The sequence below is a fragment of the Sinocyclocheilus rhinocerous genome, unplaced genomic scaffold (genome assembly GCF_001515625.1).
Source record: "Sinocyclocheilus rhinocerous isolate Xijiao unplaced genomic scaffold, SAMN03320098_v1.1 scaffold851, whole genome shotgun sequence".
NCBI lineage: Eukaryota > Metazoa > Chordata > Actinopteri > Cypriniformes > Cyprinidae > Sinocyclocheilus > Sinocyclocheilus rhinocerous.
Window position 1 is genome coordinate 781,521 of NW_015624573.1, and position 13,559 is coordinate 795,079.

Genomic DNA, 13,559 nt, shown 5'->3' on the forward strand with positions numbered 1-13,559 from the left:
AAAATCTAAAAAGCCACAATCACACTAATGCAAATTAGCATGCACACAAAGCTATGATGTGACACACAAACTGTATGGATGGTCTGCACAAACCGTATGGACTACTTTTATAAAACTTTTACGGTATAAACCTTTTTTGATGTCCCACAGAAGAAAGTCATGTTGTCTAATTGTTCTTTTTTTTTGTAATTCATAGTATTTTTTGGTGAAATAATCCTTTAACAAGGTTTGTTTTAAATGGATCGATGGAGGATGAATGATAGTGTAAGGGTCAGGAATAGAGACAAAGAAACAACAGAAACAGAAAGCAGACAGAAAAACAGGCAGGTAATCGAGCAGAAAACAGGCCAGGAATATCTACAGATGTCTGACTGGAAAGTATTTAGTGAGACGGTGATGCCAAGAGTAAATCAGACTGCAATTTAAATAACATGCTCACTAATACAATGAATTAATTAACTAGACGCGGAGAGGAGAATGTGGGTAGATTCTTTTCCACATAGTTTTGCAGGTGGAAATGACATAATTTCAATTAAAGGATTCAGGACAGACTATTTTAGGAAATTTGTTTTCCCTGCATTTTTCAGATGGAGGTGTGAAAGTCTTTTTATGCTGGTAAGAAATGAAGCTGCTTAAGAGAGACTGGACTTCAACTAACAACAATTTTATAATCAATTAATCTGACAATTATTATTTTTTTCTTAAATATGATGTTTTACATCTAGCCAAAACCTATTAACATAAAAAAACTATACACTTGTCCTAGGTAATAATATTAATATGTTTGATTAGTAGTCATAGCTTTAGTTAGAAATGAGAGTTAGTTGGGAAAACCCGACATTCCCTCTTTTCATCACTGTATAAGGCTTGGAGTTGTGGTCAATTTGTCCGAATCCTGCGAGAAGAGCTGGGTCTGGTCCCAGAGTTGTTTGCTAGTCTCTCTCGCTTTCTTTTTCTCTCTCGCTCTTTTGCTTCTATTTTTTTCCCCCAGTCACCTCCTCATGTTCCAGAAACTGAGATATTGGACCAAGGACAGAGAAAAGGAGGGAATGGACGAAAAAGGAATCAGTCACAGGGGAACACGTACAGGAGACTAAGAAAAGACAAGACAGCAGAAAGACTTTTTTCCTTTCTCCAGCCTCTCTCCCTCTCGCTCCCTCTCTCGTTTCACTTTCTTAAAGCTGAACTCTTGAGCTGTTCTGCCAGACACTGCCTACAAAAGTGAGAGAGAGTCGTTCTGAGTTGTTTATGAAAGCCATGCCGTCCAGACTGATGGATTTTTCTCTCTTCTCTCTGTTGATGTCTCTCCTTTGCTGGGCTGCAGTAGGGAACCACACAGGCCGGATCAAGGTGGTCTTCACCCCGACTATCTGCAAGATGACCTGCACCAACGGCCGCTGTCAGAACAGCTGTCAGCAGGGCAACACCACCACTATCATCAGTGAGAACGGGCACGCTACGGACACGCTCACCGCCCCCAACTTCAGAGTCGGTGAGTGGCATCGCCGCCTCTTCTCAATGTATTGTGGGAAAAGTGGGAATTTTCATTCATCTAGGTCTTGTAGAACATCTAATTCTTTTGTTGGCAACTGGACTTTGTTGAATGTGTGTGTGTGTATGCTTGCGTTTGTTGTATACTGAACGGAGAACAGCTGGCCGCGGGCCTGTTACATCATGTCCAGCCTTAGACAGGTCTATAATTATGGCTGATGTTTGGATGTGTTTCTAGTCGCAGTTTTCACTTGCCTGGCAGATATTGTGGAAAAGTTTAAGATGCTTTAGACTGTGTCTGAAAAACCTACATAATTGGACCTCAGTTCTTCTAGGTTCGTTTCCAGCAGTGATATTTCACAATGAGGGCTCAGAATGGATCGAGAGCATGTGGTTATGACACAGCAGAACGTCTTCTGCCCTCCGGCTCAGCCGGTTCATGTTCATTTACTGCCCGGCTCAGCCTCCTGAATAGAGACAGAGCAGTCTGGGTTCTTCACACACTTCTTAGTTGTGTAATCTGGTGGTTCCCAATCAGGGCATTTGGAAAGATTTTGATTTGGCTGTGGTAGAGTCTTTGTTACTTTTTTGTTAACTTCTCATTAATATTTGCCCAAATTATGATGTATTTGCTCATGGATGAAGTTTTTTACTTATTATTACATATTTGAATTCCAATATAGAATATGCAAATTACTGCTGTTAAACATTCCATTTAGATTTCATGTATAAGTAAATTCGGCATTTCTCGCAAAGAAAGTGTGATTGCCCCAGAACGGTCAAAACTTATGAAAGACAAACTCGAGTGTCTTATTATAGACAGTGGAAGCTACTTACCCACTCAGTTGATATAAAGTGATTTTTTTAATATATATATATTTTATATTAGTTTGAATATTAATGCTAAATAATATGAATTAGTAGGAGCACATTTCTAGTCAATGGGGTTTTGGGAGTACAAGACAAAAAAGTTCCTTTCTAAGTAAAATCAAAAAGTACATTCACTGCTTGCTCCACTGCTCTTTAAGGTCCTCTATTGGAGGATTGCAAGTAGTTACTTTGTGACTTGCATTAGGGTCAAGAATGACGCAATAGACACAATTTATACACATAGTTGTTACATAAGGGTTACTTTTGAATCCAATTACTTTGTGTACACAAGGGTAGCATTCATCTAGGGGTTGTTTTCACCAGTGGGTTTTGTAATCAGCACCCGGCAGGTTGAGCGGCTGAAATTGTATTCCATATAAGAGGGTCAGGAAAGCTCAGAGGAGTAAGTGTTTGGACAGATACTCTCAGTATAAGCAGAGTTTGTGCGTGGTGCTAAGATGTCATTCTCCCTCTCTACCCGGGAAGCTGTTTGTCTGAATGAGGTGAGCGTCTGGAGTGGGTGAGTGTGTGCGGCCTTATAAGGAACACAGAGCATTCTGTCAGCTCTGATCCAGACGCAGCTGGGAGGAGAGATCCCAGGCCGAGCTCCAGCACTGTGGAGAATGGAGACACACTCACATTAGAGTTGGATCAATACCAAGATTTTGGCTTCGGTACTCTGGACCAACCTCTCGTACCTCAGTGTTGATGCTAAATCGATACCTTAAACAACAAATAAATGATAAATGAAACTAGAGATGTCAATAGATTCAGTAATTTGACTGATCTCAGAGCAAATGTGCAATAATTAAATATAGCTTTCCCCATTCATCACCCTTCAAAAGTTTGGGGACGGTAAGATTTTTGATCCTTCCGAAATCACTCTAATATGCTGATTTGGTGCTCAAGAAAGATTTCTTCTTATTATTATCAATGTTGAAAACAGTTGTACTACTTGATATTTTTGTGGATAATGTGATTAATTTTTTTCTCTTTTTCAGCCTACTTTTTTTATGCCTGAAAAGACAGTTAGAAGGAACAGCATTTATTTGAAATAGACGGGTCAAGTATCAAAATTGGCAAAATGACAGTGTCATGGTCATTTGTTTTTATCAGTATTCCATGCACGCATAGAGACTGTCATACAGACCTGTGAAGTATTAATCAACTCTAGGTTTTGACTGCCACATTGATCAATACACCATCTCATAGAAATACTAAAGCATTATCACAACTGATCGATATGTAGCTGCATGCTCCTTTATTATGATTGCACTGGAGATAGGAATGTATTGCTGCACTTCTGAAAATCATCAGTGATGTCCAGACTGCTCCAAATGGAGCTGAATGTTCATCCCGAGTGACAGTGTATGTGTATATGTCTCACCCAAACGCGTTGTTGGACACAGTTGTGTTGGGTGTTTTGACAGTCATTCCCATAGAGCTGCCACTGAACCTGTCTGTACTAGCAGAGGCGTTGGGGTTTACAGGAAAATGTTACTCAGTCTGTTTAAGGGCCATGGGTGGCTGCTCTTTTTTTCAAATGAAATGGTATTCCAGGTGGGCTAATGACATCACAATTACAAAAAGCTCTGATGACTTGCTTTTCTGTTCTCACTTATGTGAAACTCATTTGCCAGTTTCAAAATGCTTTTAATGGGTGTGTGTGTGTCCCTGAACATTCTGTGAGAGTTCTGGTCTGAGTGGAAGAGAAGGATGAAGTCATATTTTCATCAATATTTACATGCCATCAGAAAATCTTGTTGGCTGTCAGCTCATCTGAAAGTCAGTGTGTTTGTTTATGTGTATGTGTGAGAACCTCTGTAGTTGTCATGTTGCTATAGTTAAAGCCAGCTCTGACAATAAAAATCATCTAACCACCACATCAGTAATGTTTATATCTCATAAATATATATACACCTCTTTTATATAATAAACCATGTTATAGTCATTAATGTGTGAAAGAGTAATAGTTTATGATTGTGTGGTCTGTCATTCTGATCCTGCTGGTTGTCTTGCCATTTCTGCCACATTAAATTTGTTTACTATCATACAGCTCTATTTCCTCCTGTCCGGGATATAGTGGTGCTGTGTAGTTCACTAGTTGGGCAGGATGTGTATGAGTGTGAGTATGTATGCGTGATTCAATGTTGATACATGAGAGTGTCAAGTTATTGCCTGAGGTTCACTGTTAGATTTCCCACTAGAGCAGAAATAATGAAAGTGTGTGTGTGTGCGTGTTGTGTATAAATCATGCTTTGTCAGAGTGAATGTAAATATTTATATATATGTATTTGTTTGTGTGTGAGTGTAGGATTGATTAGTGATACCTTGGGGACGAAATTGTCCCTGGAAGACAGTTAAATATGACAAAACCTCTCTTTGGGGACATTTGGGGTTACCCTCATTTGGAAAAATGAATGAAATAATGCTTCATGAATAAAAAAAGAGTGTGAAAATGTATATAAAAATAATAGAAAACTGTGATAAGTCACCATTTAGCCAAGTAAGCAGTCTACCCTCCCTTTAATCTTAAATTATGGTATCTGCAGTCAGTGAACTCTGCGTCTGGCCACAGGAGGTCTATGCAGTTTGAGAGGAAATGACAGCATGTTGTGCTGTGTGGGAGTGGTGGTTAGGACAGCCATGCTGTTTTAATGAGCATTTAGCATGATGAGTTCATGATGGTTAATTATATTATGTGGCTTTTGGTTTGGGAACGTTTTTAAAGAATATCATGACATGAGAATGAGGTTCACCTCATTTAAATGTTCAAAATAATGTCCTATACCACAACACAAACATATTGCCGTAAAATATCAAGCCCCAAAACGTTTATTTACCTCAGCTGTGGGATAATTAAATCCATTCATCATTTTGCTAGTATTATTACTGAGCCGAATGTGATCTAAAAGCTCAAGTGAGATTTTAAGCAGTGTGAAAAATGGCTAGAAGCGAGCGAGGCAGAGAGAAAGTCGAAGATGTTTCACGGCAGAATGGTCCGTCACCATAATGGCATGTTTCAGTGGAAATGTGTCACGTAGAACTCTCATTACACGCCACCACAAAAGTTCTTAAACAGCTTTTGTGTGAAGTGTTTAAGCACCTACACACACGCACACAACAGCCCACAAGCAAACACTTGCTCAAACATGGGACAAAACTAAAGTTTGATGGTAATTTTGTTGGTTCATCTGTGTATATGTTTGTCAGTCTCTTAAATGTGATGGGTCTCTGAACAGGAAGTTGTCACTAAACTAAACATTGAAAAATGTCACCCGATAAGGCTGTGATTAACCACGCTTTGCTCTGTTTGTGTGTGTTTTAGTTGTTTGCCATTTGCCCTGCATGAATGGAGGAAAATGCAGCACTCAGGACAAGTGCCAGTGCCCACCAAACTTTACTGGAAAATTCTGCCAAATGGCGAATCCCAACGGTCACCAGGGTCAACATGCTGTCATAAACGGACAGAAGACACACGTCCACTCAACGCACACGTTACCCCTCACCTACAGCACTGGACAAAACCAGGGTAACACTTTTATTTCTGTGTTTTTACCTGTAGAAAATCTGGCTGAAACTTGTTATTCAGAAATACATGGCTTTGCTGTTATTAAAGGAATAATCAGAGCTCAGAATTCCCACAAAATTAATTGTCAATTGTCCTTTGTTTTCTTAAAAAATTTAAATAAATAATAATAATAAAAGTCTAGGTTACAGTGAGACACTTGTAATGGAAGTCAATGGGGCTGAGCCATAAACATTTAAATACTCAGTATAGCTACAATATCTAAACAATGTGTTAGCATGAGTTTATTGTGAAGAATTTCTTAACTGATTCCTTGTAAAAAATAATAGCCAATTTTACAACTTCATTGTCAATAACAACACAACCCTAAAACTCTAAAATGACTGTAAAAATTAATTAAACATCTCAAGTAATGCACAATTTTTGATAGAATAATTAATGCAAGAGCTTTTATAAAATTATCACATTTTACGGCATTTAAGTCTGCCAGGAATTGTCCCCAATCACTTGTACATGGCTCATTGTTATCTCAATTTTTGCTCTTTTTTTTAGAGAAAACAAGGGCTGAGTCAAAAAAAAATTTTCTTTCTGGTAATTAACATTACACCACCAATGCTGTTGACTGAGCTCAACTTTGTATTGAAACCATATGAATCCCCTTTAAAGTGTAACTTTTATGTAGGTTTGGTGAATGTCCATGTGAAACATCCTCCAGAAGCCTCTGTCCAGATCCATCAGGTGTCTCCGGTGGACAGTAACGGGCAGGTCAAAAACACACAGTCCAGCCGCACCTTCACCTACCACAGCAGCAGCCAGAGCATCCAACACGGACATACTCACACCGGCGTCATTTACCCCAACCAGCAAACATACCCCCAATACCAGCCGGTGACTTCCAAGAACCAGCTGGGACGCTGCTTCCAGGAGACTGCTGGAATGCAGGTCAGAGAAACAAAGAGTGTTTGTTTGTAAACTCATGTATAAAGCTTTTATGTGAGGAAATGCGATATTCACACTACATGTAGATATTTCACCCGAAAATTAACGTTCTGTCATCATTTGCTCGCCCGCATGTCATTCCAAACCTCTATGACTCTTTGTTATTCTGAAAGATGTCTCTGTGTTGTGTTCCATACAATGAAAGCCAATGGGATCTCATTTATTTTTATTGTATGGGCAATAAAATAATTGTATGGGTCTTTAAAATATCTTCTCTAGCTTTACCTTTCTATTCATCTGTCTCTCTGTCTCTCTCACCTTTGCTGTGAGCTGTGAATCATCCACCATTACTCTCTGTCTCTCACTTTTAATGTCTTTTAAACTAACTCATTTTCAGCTATCATCAGATGATCAAGACGTAGAGCGAAAGACAAAATGAATAGTGAGATTAGACTCCCACCAGAACATTGTGGTGCTCAAGGGAACATCTGTCTCTTAAGAAGAGCACTGCAGATGAAATACAAAAGAATGATTCTCAAAAGAGTAGCTGCCTCCTGCTTAAAAGAACATCCAGTTGCCTTCTACTCCTATAGTTGTTAGTCTATCAAGTTATTATCAAGTTCACCTCAGTCTTGTTTGTTTACTCTAATCATAAAGTGCCGTGACTGTTTTTGCAACCATTCGGACTTAATTTGTGACTTTGTCTTTTCGTGTCAGCAGAGGAAGGTGTTATCAGGTTGTTTGAGTTGTGTATCATTGCTGTCTCTCATATTTCTGTTCGTTTCGTGCCTGGTTCAGCAGATTAGATGGAGTCAGGGGAGAGATATCAGAGTGTTGATCAGAAAGAACAGGGATCAAGAGCTGTGTGAGCAGAATTATGTATGTGTGTGTGGGAAATGGTCTAGATGAGTATCTAGGGCTGGACGATATGGTCAAACTTTATATCACGATATATTTCTTAATTTCGGTCGATACGATATAATTCCGATATCGATATGAACACTATTAATCTGAAATAGAAATCTTTTGTAACATTATAAATGCCTTTATCATCACTTTTGATCAATTTGAAGCATCCTTGCTAAATAAAAGTATTAATTTCTATCATTTCTGATTTTGAAACGTGCACTGCTCATGTTTATTCCACGAAGTCAAACAGCACAAATAAATCAATGTATGTGAAACTGGTAATGTATATCGAAATATCGGAAATGTGTTTAAAAATCATATCACCGTTATTGAAAAAAATTATATCGCGATACATATTGATATTGAATTATTGTCCAGCCCTATGAGTATCTCTGTATTTCTCTCTTATTCTTTAAATCGTTTGTTAACTTACTGGATTTGATTGTGTTTTGTTGTTGTAGTGTGGGAAAGCTCTGCCCGGCCTGTCTAAACAAGATGCCTGTTGTGGGACGGTGGGCACATCATGGGGATTCCACAAATGCCAAAAATGCCCCAAGAAAACATGTAAGCTACTGCCTCACTCACACAAACAAAAACTTTGGTCTTGCACAATTATCTGCCACATTTTTACAAAGAAAAACACCCGTTAGACAATCATCTACCTAGCTTTCACAAACATAAACACTCATCTCACACACATAAATTGTCTCAAGGCCCCGAGTATGCTACATTTTTCTTGTTTCCTGCTCCTAGCACACAATTGACCCTTCGCAGAATCTGACATTTTTGTCCGACAAACAAGACAGGAGAGTAATGTCGTTGAACTTGAAAAATGGTGTGTTTTGACATCTTTCCGTGGTTGAAACAAGATACCCACTGATGTGCATTCATGTTTATTTCATGCTATAACTAGTAAAGAGGAAGAGATGATCAGTTAACATGCCACTTGAACTGAGGCACTACAGCGATCTGTCACGGCACATTAAAGAGCCACAAAATGGTATTTATTGTTTGAATTTCTTAAAAAATTTGAAGGCTTAGACTTTGTTTCATACCTAAAGTAACTGCTCTGTCTCGCCTATCAGTGCGTTGTCAGTTTTCTCTTTGCTCCGTGATGTATTTTTCACTGCGTGAGAACATGATGCATGGCATAAGAGCGGATGGCTTGTCAGACATAGCAATAGTAATGAAGGGGCGGATGGCTTGTCAGACATAGCAATAGTAATGAAGGGGCGGATGGCTTGTCAGACATAGCAATAGTAATGAAGGGGTGGGTCTTTATGAATGGTTAATTGAGCATACAAGTTCAAATATACTTTATTGACCCTGAGCGAGGATGGACATGTTCTGCATGTGTGCACTACCTGTTTTGGATCTTTTTTTTTTGAGTGCTCAAATAACTCGCGTATTCGCACAAAAATCGTGATGTGCGCAGACATCCTTGAACCAAAGCGGAATGTGGACAATAGAAGTATACTTTCCATTTTTACACAGACAAACATCTGTCTCATTTTCATGACCAAAAATACATGTCTCACTCACACATGAAAACATCTTTCTCACACACATCTGTCACATTTTCACAAACAAAAATACCCATTTCTACCTCACACACAAAAACAACAGTCTCTTCATCATGTAGAAAATCATCTACCTTATTTTCATGAGTAAAAACACCTGTCTCACCCTCATACCCTCTCTTTCTTTCAAACATCTGTTTTACCTTATCACACACGAACATCTGTCTCTCCCTCACACACTAACTCAAGCATATGTCTTACATTTTCACTTTTAGTCTGTTAATTGAAAAAACAGAATGATTGAAACAAACTATTGTATGATCAGAGTGAGACACACGTTAAACATTAATATGCATATCATTGCTCTTTTGTTGATTTTGATTGCTTCCATTGTCCTCATTTGTAAGTCGCTTTGGATAAAAGCGTCTGCTAAATGTCTAAATGTAAATGTAATGTCTGGGCCTCTTTTGAGATGAAACACTTGCAGAATGATTGTGCACACAGTATTCCACAGTAGTGCGGTCCGAAAAGAGTGGGAAAGCAATGATTCATCAAGAGGCCCAGCCTTGATTTCTCACTAACTAAAAGAGACTATGAGGAGTTCTTTTGAAAACCATTTGATGTCAAACCTCCAAGTGGCTGTGACTCAACAGACACATGGTCCTAATATCACAGCGAGAACGAGAGGGAAGGGATGCATTCCACAGAGAAAAGGCAAGTGCGTAATGAGTGGGCAAAGGAAAGAGAAAGCTGTAAAGTATTTGGTTACATGTGCTATGTTGAACTTACTGACATGCTGACTCACCTGGCACACACTCCAGCTTTAGTAATGGTCCCTCACATACACACACACATTTACTCATGCAGTTGTGATTCCTCCATGCTTAGTCACTTCTCTGAAGTCAGTCCCTACAGAAAACTGTTAGCGTACCACCCCTTTCGCTCTCTTTCTCTTTGTGGTATGTCCGTAGATGTTTCTGAAATTCTCTGCCCATATATGGGCATCACTGCATTCTGTGCATTCTCAGACATAACACTGATTTAAACCTTATGGACGTCACCAAAACAAACGTTCATGAGTTTCTAAAAGATTTAAGGATTGTTGTTTCAATCTTCAAATGCCAATTAAAATGTTATTCCTTTTCTTGAAAAGTGTGGTTTATTCATCACACTTTTTCATTTCATTTTCATGTAGATGTTTACTCAATTTTGGAGGCACAGCGATTCAATATAACCATGAGAGGTGTGAAGTTGATGTGACATTACCGTTGTCTCTGAGCTCTGTTTGCAGCAGCTGTAGGCGAGCACTTACTAGGACATCAGCTGGCACCGAACGGAAATAGAAGTGCAGGGCAGTAACTGAACACAAGTGTTGGGGTAATGAAGATGTAAACAAGTCTGGAGTTCAGCCCCCTTTATTTCTGAAGCAGGCTCAAAATATGACCCCTGGAAGTGCCGATGCCATTCTGTTCTCTTCCAAACGAGTCATTCTGCCTCACTCTCTCTATGTTCTATTTATGTAATTTATTACGGTCATTACCCATGAGACTGAGAGGGAAGTAAACCCTGTTCCTGTTACGAGTTCCCAGTCGCAAGGCCTCCCCTGAGACAAACCGCTACAGAACTATGTACAATGTTTTTGCTGGCTTCTTATCTTTTTTTAATCTATGAGCTCAGAGACAATGGTGTGTTTAACAACACACTATATAGAGTGATTCATGATCTGTGTTTGGATGTGTTTGTGTGTAGTGTGTTAGTGTAGAACATGTAAGAACAGTGTTCACTCTGAATCCTGAGTGATTGCGTTTTGCTTCCCTTTTTATCCCATTGGTTTCCTGTGGTGTGGAAATTGATTTAAGAAATGGAAAGAAATTATGAAATTAAAACTCAGCAAGGATGCATTAAATTGAACGATTTCTAAATTGTTCTTTTAAACTTTCTATTTTTCAGAGAATCCTGACAAAGATGCACACATTTTTTAACATTATTGATAATAAGAAATGTTTCTTGAGCACCAAATCAGCATATTAAATGATTTCTGAAGGATCATGTGATCCTTCGCTGAAATTAAGTAAATTATTCTTGAGTTAAGTAAATATTATTTATTATTTTAAAATAGGTAAAAATAAAAAATTCTAATAAAAACGTTTTTTAAATTCTAATAATATTTCACAATATTACTGTAAATAAATGCAACCATGGTGAGCATAAGAGACTTCTTTGGGAAACAAACAAAAAATCTTACCCATCCCAATCTTAGGTCATTTAATATTAATTAATATATATAATATATATATATATTTGTTTGTTTGTTTGTTTATTTATTTATTTATTATATATATATATATATATATATATAATTTTTGGAACATACGCTGATTATCATTATAAATTATTGTAATAGTTACAGTGGACTTAAAATAGCATTTAAAGCTTAAAGGCATAGTTCACCCAAAAATGAAAATTCTGTCATTAATTACTCACCCTCATGTCGTTTCAAACCCGTAAGACCTTCGTTCATCTTCGGAACACAAATTAAGATATTTTTGATGGAATCTGAGAGCTGTCTGACCCTACATAGACAGCAATACAACTGAAATGTTCCCAAGTCCAGAAACGTAGCAAGGAGATCTGTAAAATAGTCCATGTGACATCAGGGGTTCAACCGCAATTATCCGAAGCTACGAGAATACTTTTTGTGCGCAAAAGAAAAAAAAAAACGACTTTATTCAACAATTCGTCTCCTCCGCATCACCCTGTAGCGCCATTTTGGAGAGTATCAGCTGGACATAAACAGCATATGCTGTTCTGTGTCAGCTGTGTCACGCCAGATCTGTTTCCTAGGTTGTTGTGATTTGATCTGAACGAAAACAGCTATCCGTGTGATGCAGCTGACACAGAACAGCATAAGCCAGTGGTTCTCAACCTTTTTTTCCACTGGGCCGCACTATGGACCAAGTGCAAGTCTCACGGGCCGCACGCATATCATTTACATATTACGTCACCAGTACAAACCAACCAGAATTATAATAGCCTATTATAGCCTAAATATTATTTTATCTAATCGATTACATTAATTGAAATAAATAAATAAATAATTATACTCACCATTAATAAAACACCTGAAGCTGTCGGCAGCTGACCAATTTTGTAAAATTAGTCTCGAAAGGAGTAACAGCACAATGAAGTTGCGATTGTAAGACGCAGTCTGTAAGACGCGCACGGAAGCGTGACTTGACGCGCGACATTGCAGAAAATGTGCGTTCACAAATGTAGCCTATGTTGATCCAAATATGGAAAGCACTTTCGAATTTAATAATCTGAGGTTCTCTCCAGAGATGTTTTGCCACATTTCTGCAATTAAGGATGCGGGCCGCACGCATATCATTTACATATTAAGTCACCAATACAAACCAACCAGATTTATAATATTATAGCCTAAATATTATGATGTCTAATCGATTACATTCATTTAAATAAATAAATAATTGTACTCACCATTAATAAAACACCTGATGACCAATTTTGTGAAATTCGGCTCGAAAGGAGTAACAGCACAATGAAGTTGCGATTGTAAGTTGCAGTCTGTAAGACGCGCATGGAAGCGTGACTTGACGCTCAACATTGCAGAAAATGTGCGTTCACAAATGTAGCCTATGTTGATCCAAATATGGAAAGCACTTTCGAATTTAATAATCTGAGGTTCTCTCCAGATATGTTTTGCCACATTTCTGCAATTAAGGATGATTGATGCATAGTGTGGGTGTTTCCTTTTGCCTGAACTAGAGCCCTGTATTTCAGTCCGACTTTTTTACACCCCTAGGGCCGGCTTCGGGACAATTTTCACGTCATAGTTAAGACGCGGGCCGGGCATTGGGCTTGTTTTAGGCTTCTCCTTTTTTTTTATATTTTAGACATCCATCAATCAGTGATGAAAAATTTTTTTTTTGCCGCGCTGGTGGAAACAACACGAGACCGTGCTACCGCGACTGTCAAGAGCGGCTCGACGGTGTTTAGTGTCCCGCAGCAGCATGTACTATGCCGTCAGCGGAGCTGAACAGTTCTGCGTTCAAATGCATGCAATAGGCTAAAGCTTGCCGCAAGGCATCAGCAAAAGTAATTACCATGAATGTGTCAGGGGGAAAGGCTAAGGAGATATTTGAATTATTTACTAGTAAACTAGTGTTTTCTGAGTCCGTGTCGCAAGGATGAAGTTGCCGATCCTGACTCGCCATCTCCTCAGATGCACCTTTAGAGAGAAGTGCATCTTTACGGATTATGATTATAATGAAAGAGTTTTT

At 38.6% G+C, this 13,559-nt stretch overlaps 1 protein-coding gene across 3 annotated transcripts in view; it reads left to right on the plus strand.

The window, feature by feature from the left end:
* Positions 1 to 13,559, plus strand: part of ltbp1 (latent transforming growth factor beta binding protein 1) — an 86,659-nt gene that overhangs the window by 36,966 nt on the left and 36,134 nt on the right. For all 3 annotated transcript variants that reach the window (XM_016558101.1, XM_016558108.1, XM_016558116.1), the window contains exons 5-8: positions 1,325 to 1,492; positions 5,690 to 5,893; positions 6,573 to 6,832; positions 8,200 to 8,302. In XM_016558101.1, the coding sequence (XP_016413587.1) occupies positions 1,325 to 1,492; positions 5,690 to 5,893; positions 6,573 to 6,832; positions 8,200 to 8,302 (735 nt within the window). The remainder of the gene's footprint in view (positions 1 to 1,324; positions 1,493 to 5,689; positions 5,894 to 6,572; positions 6,833 to 8,199; positions 8,303 to 13,559) is intronic.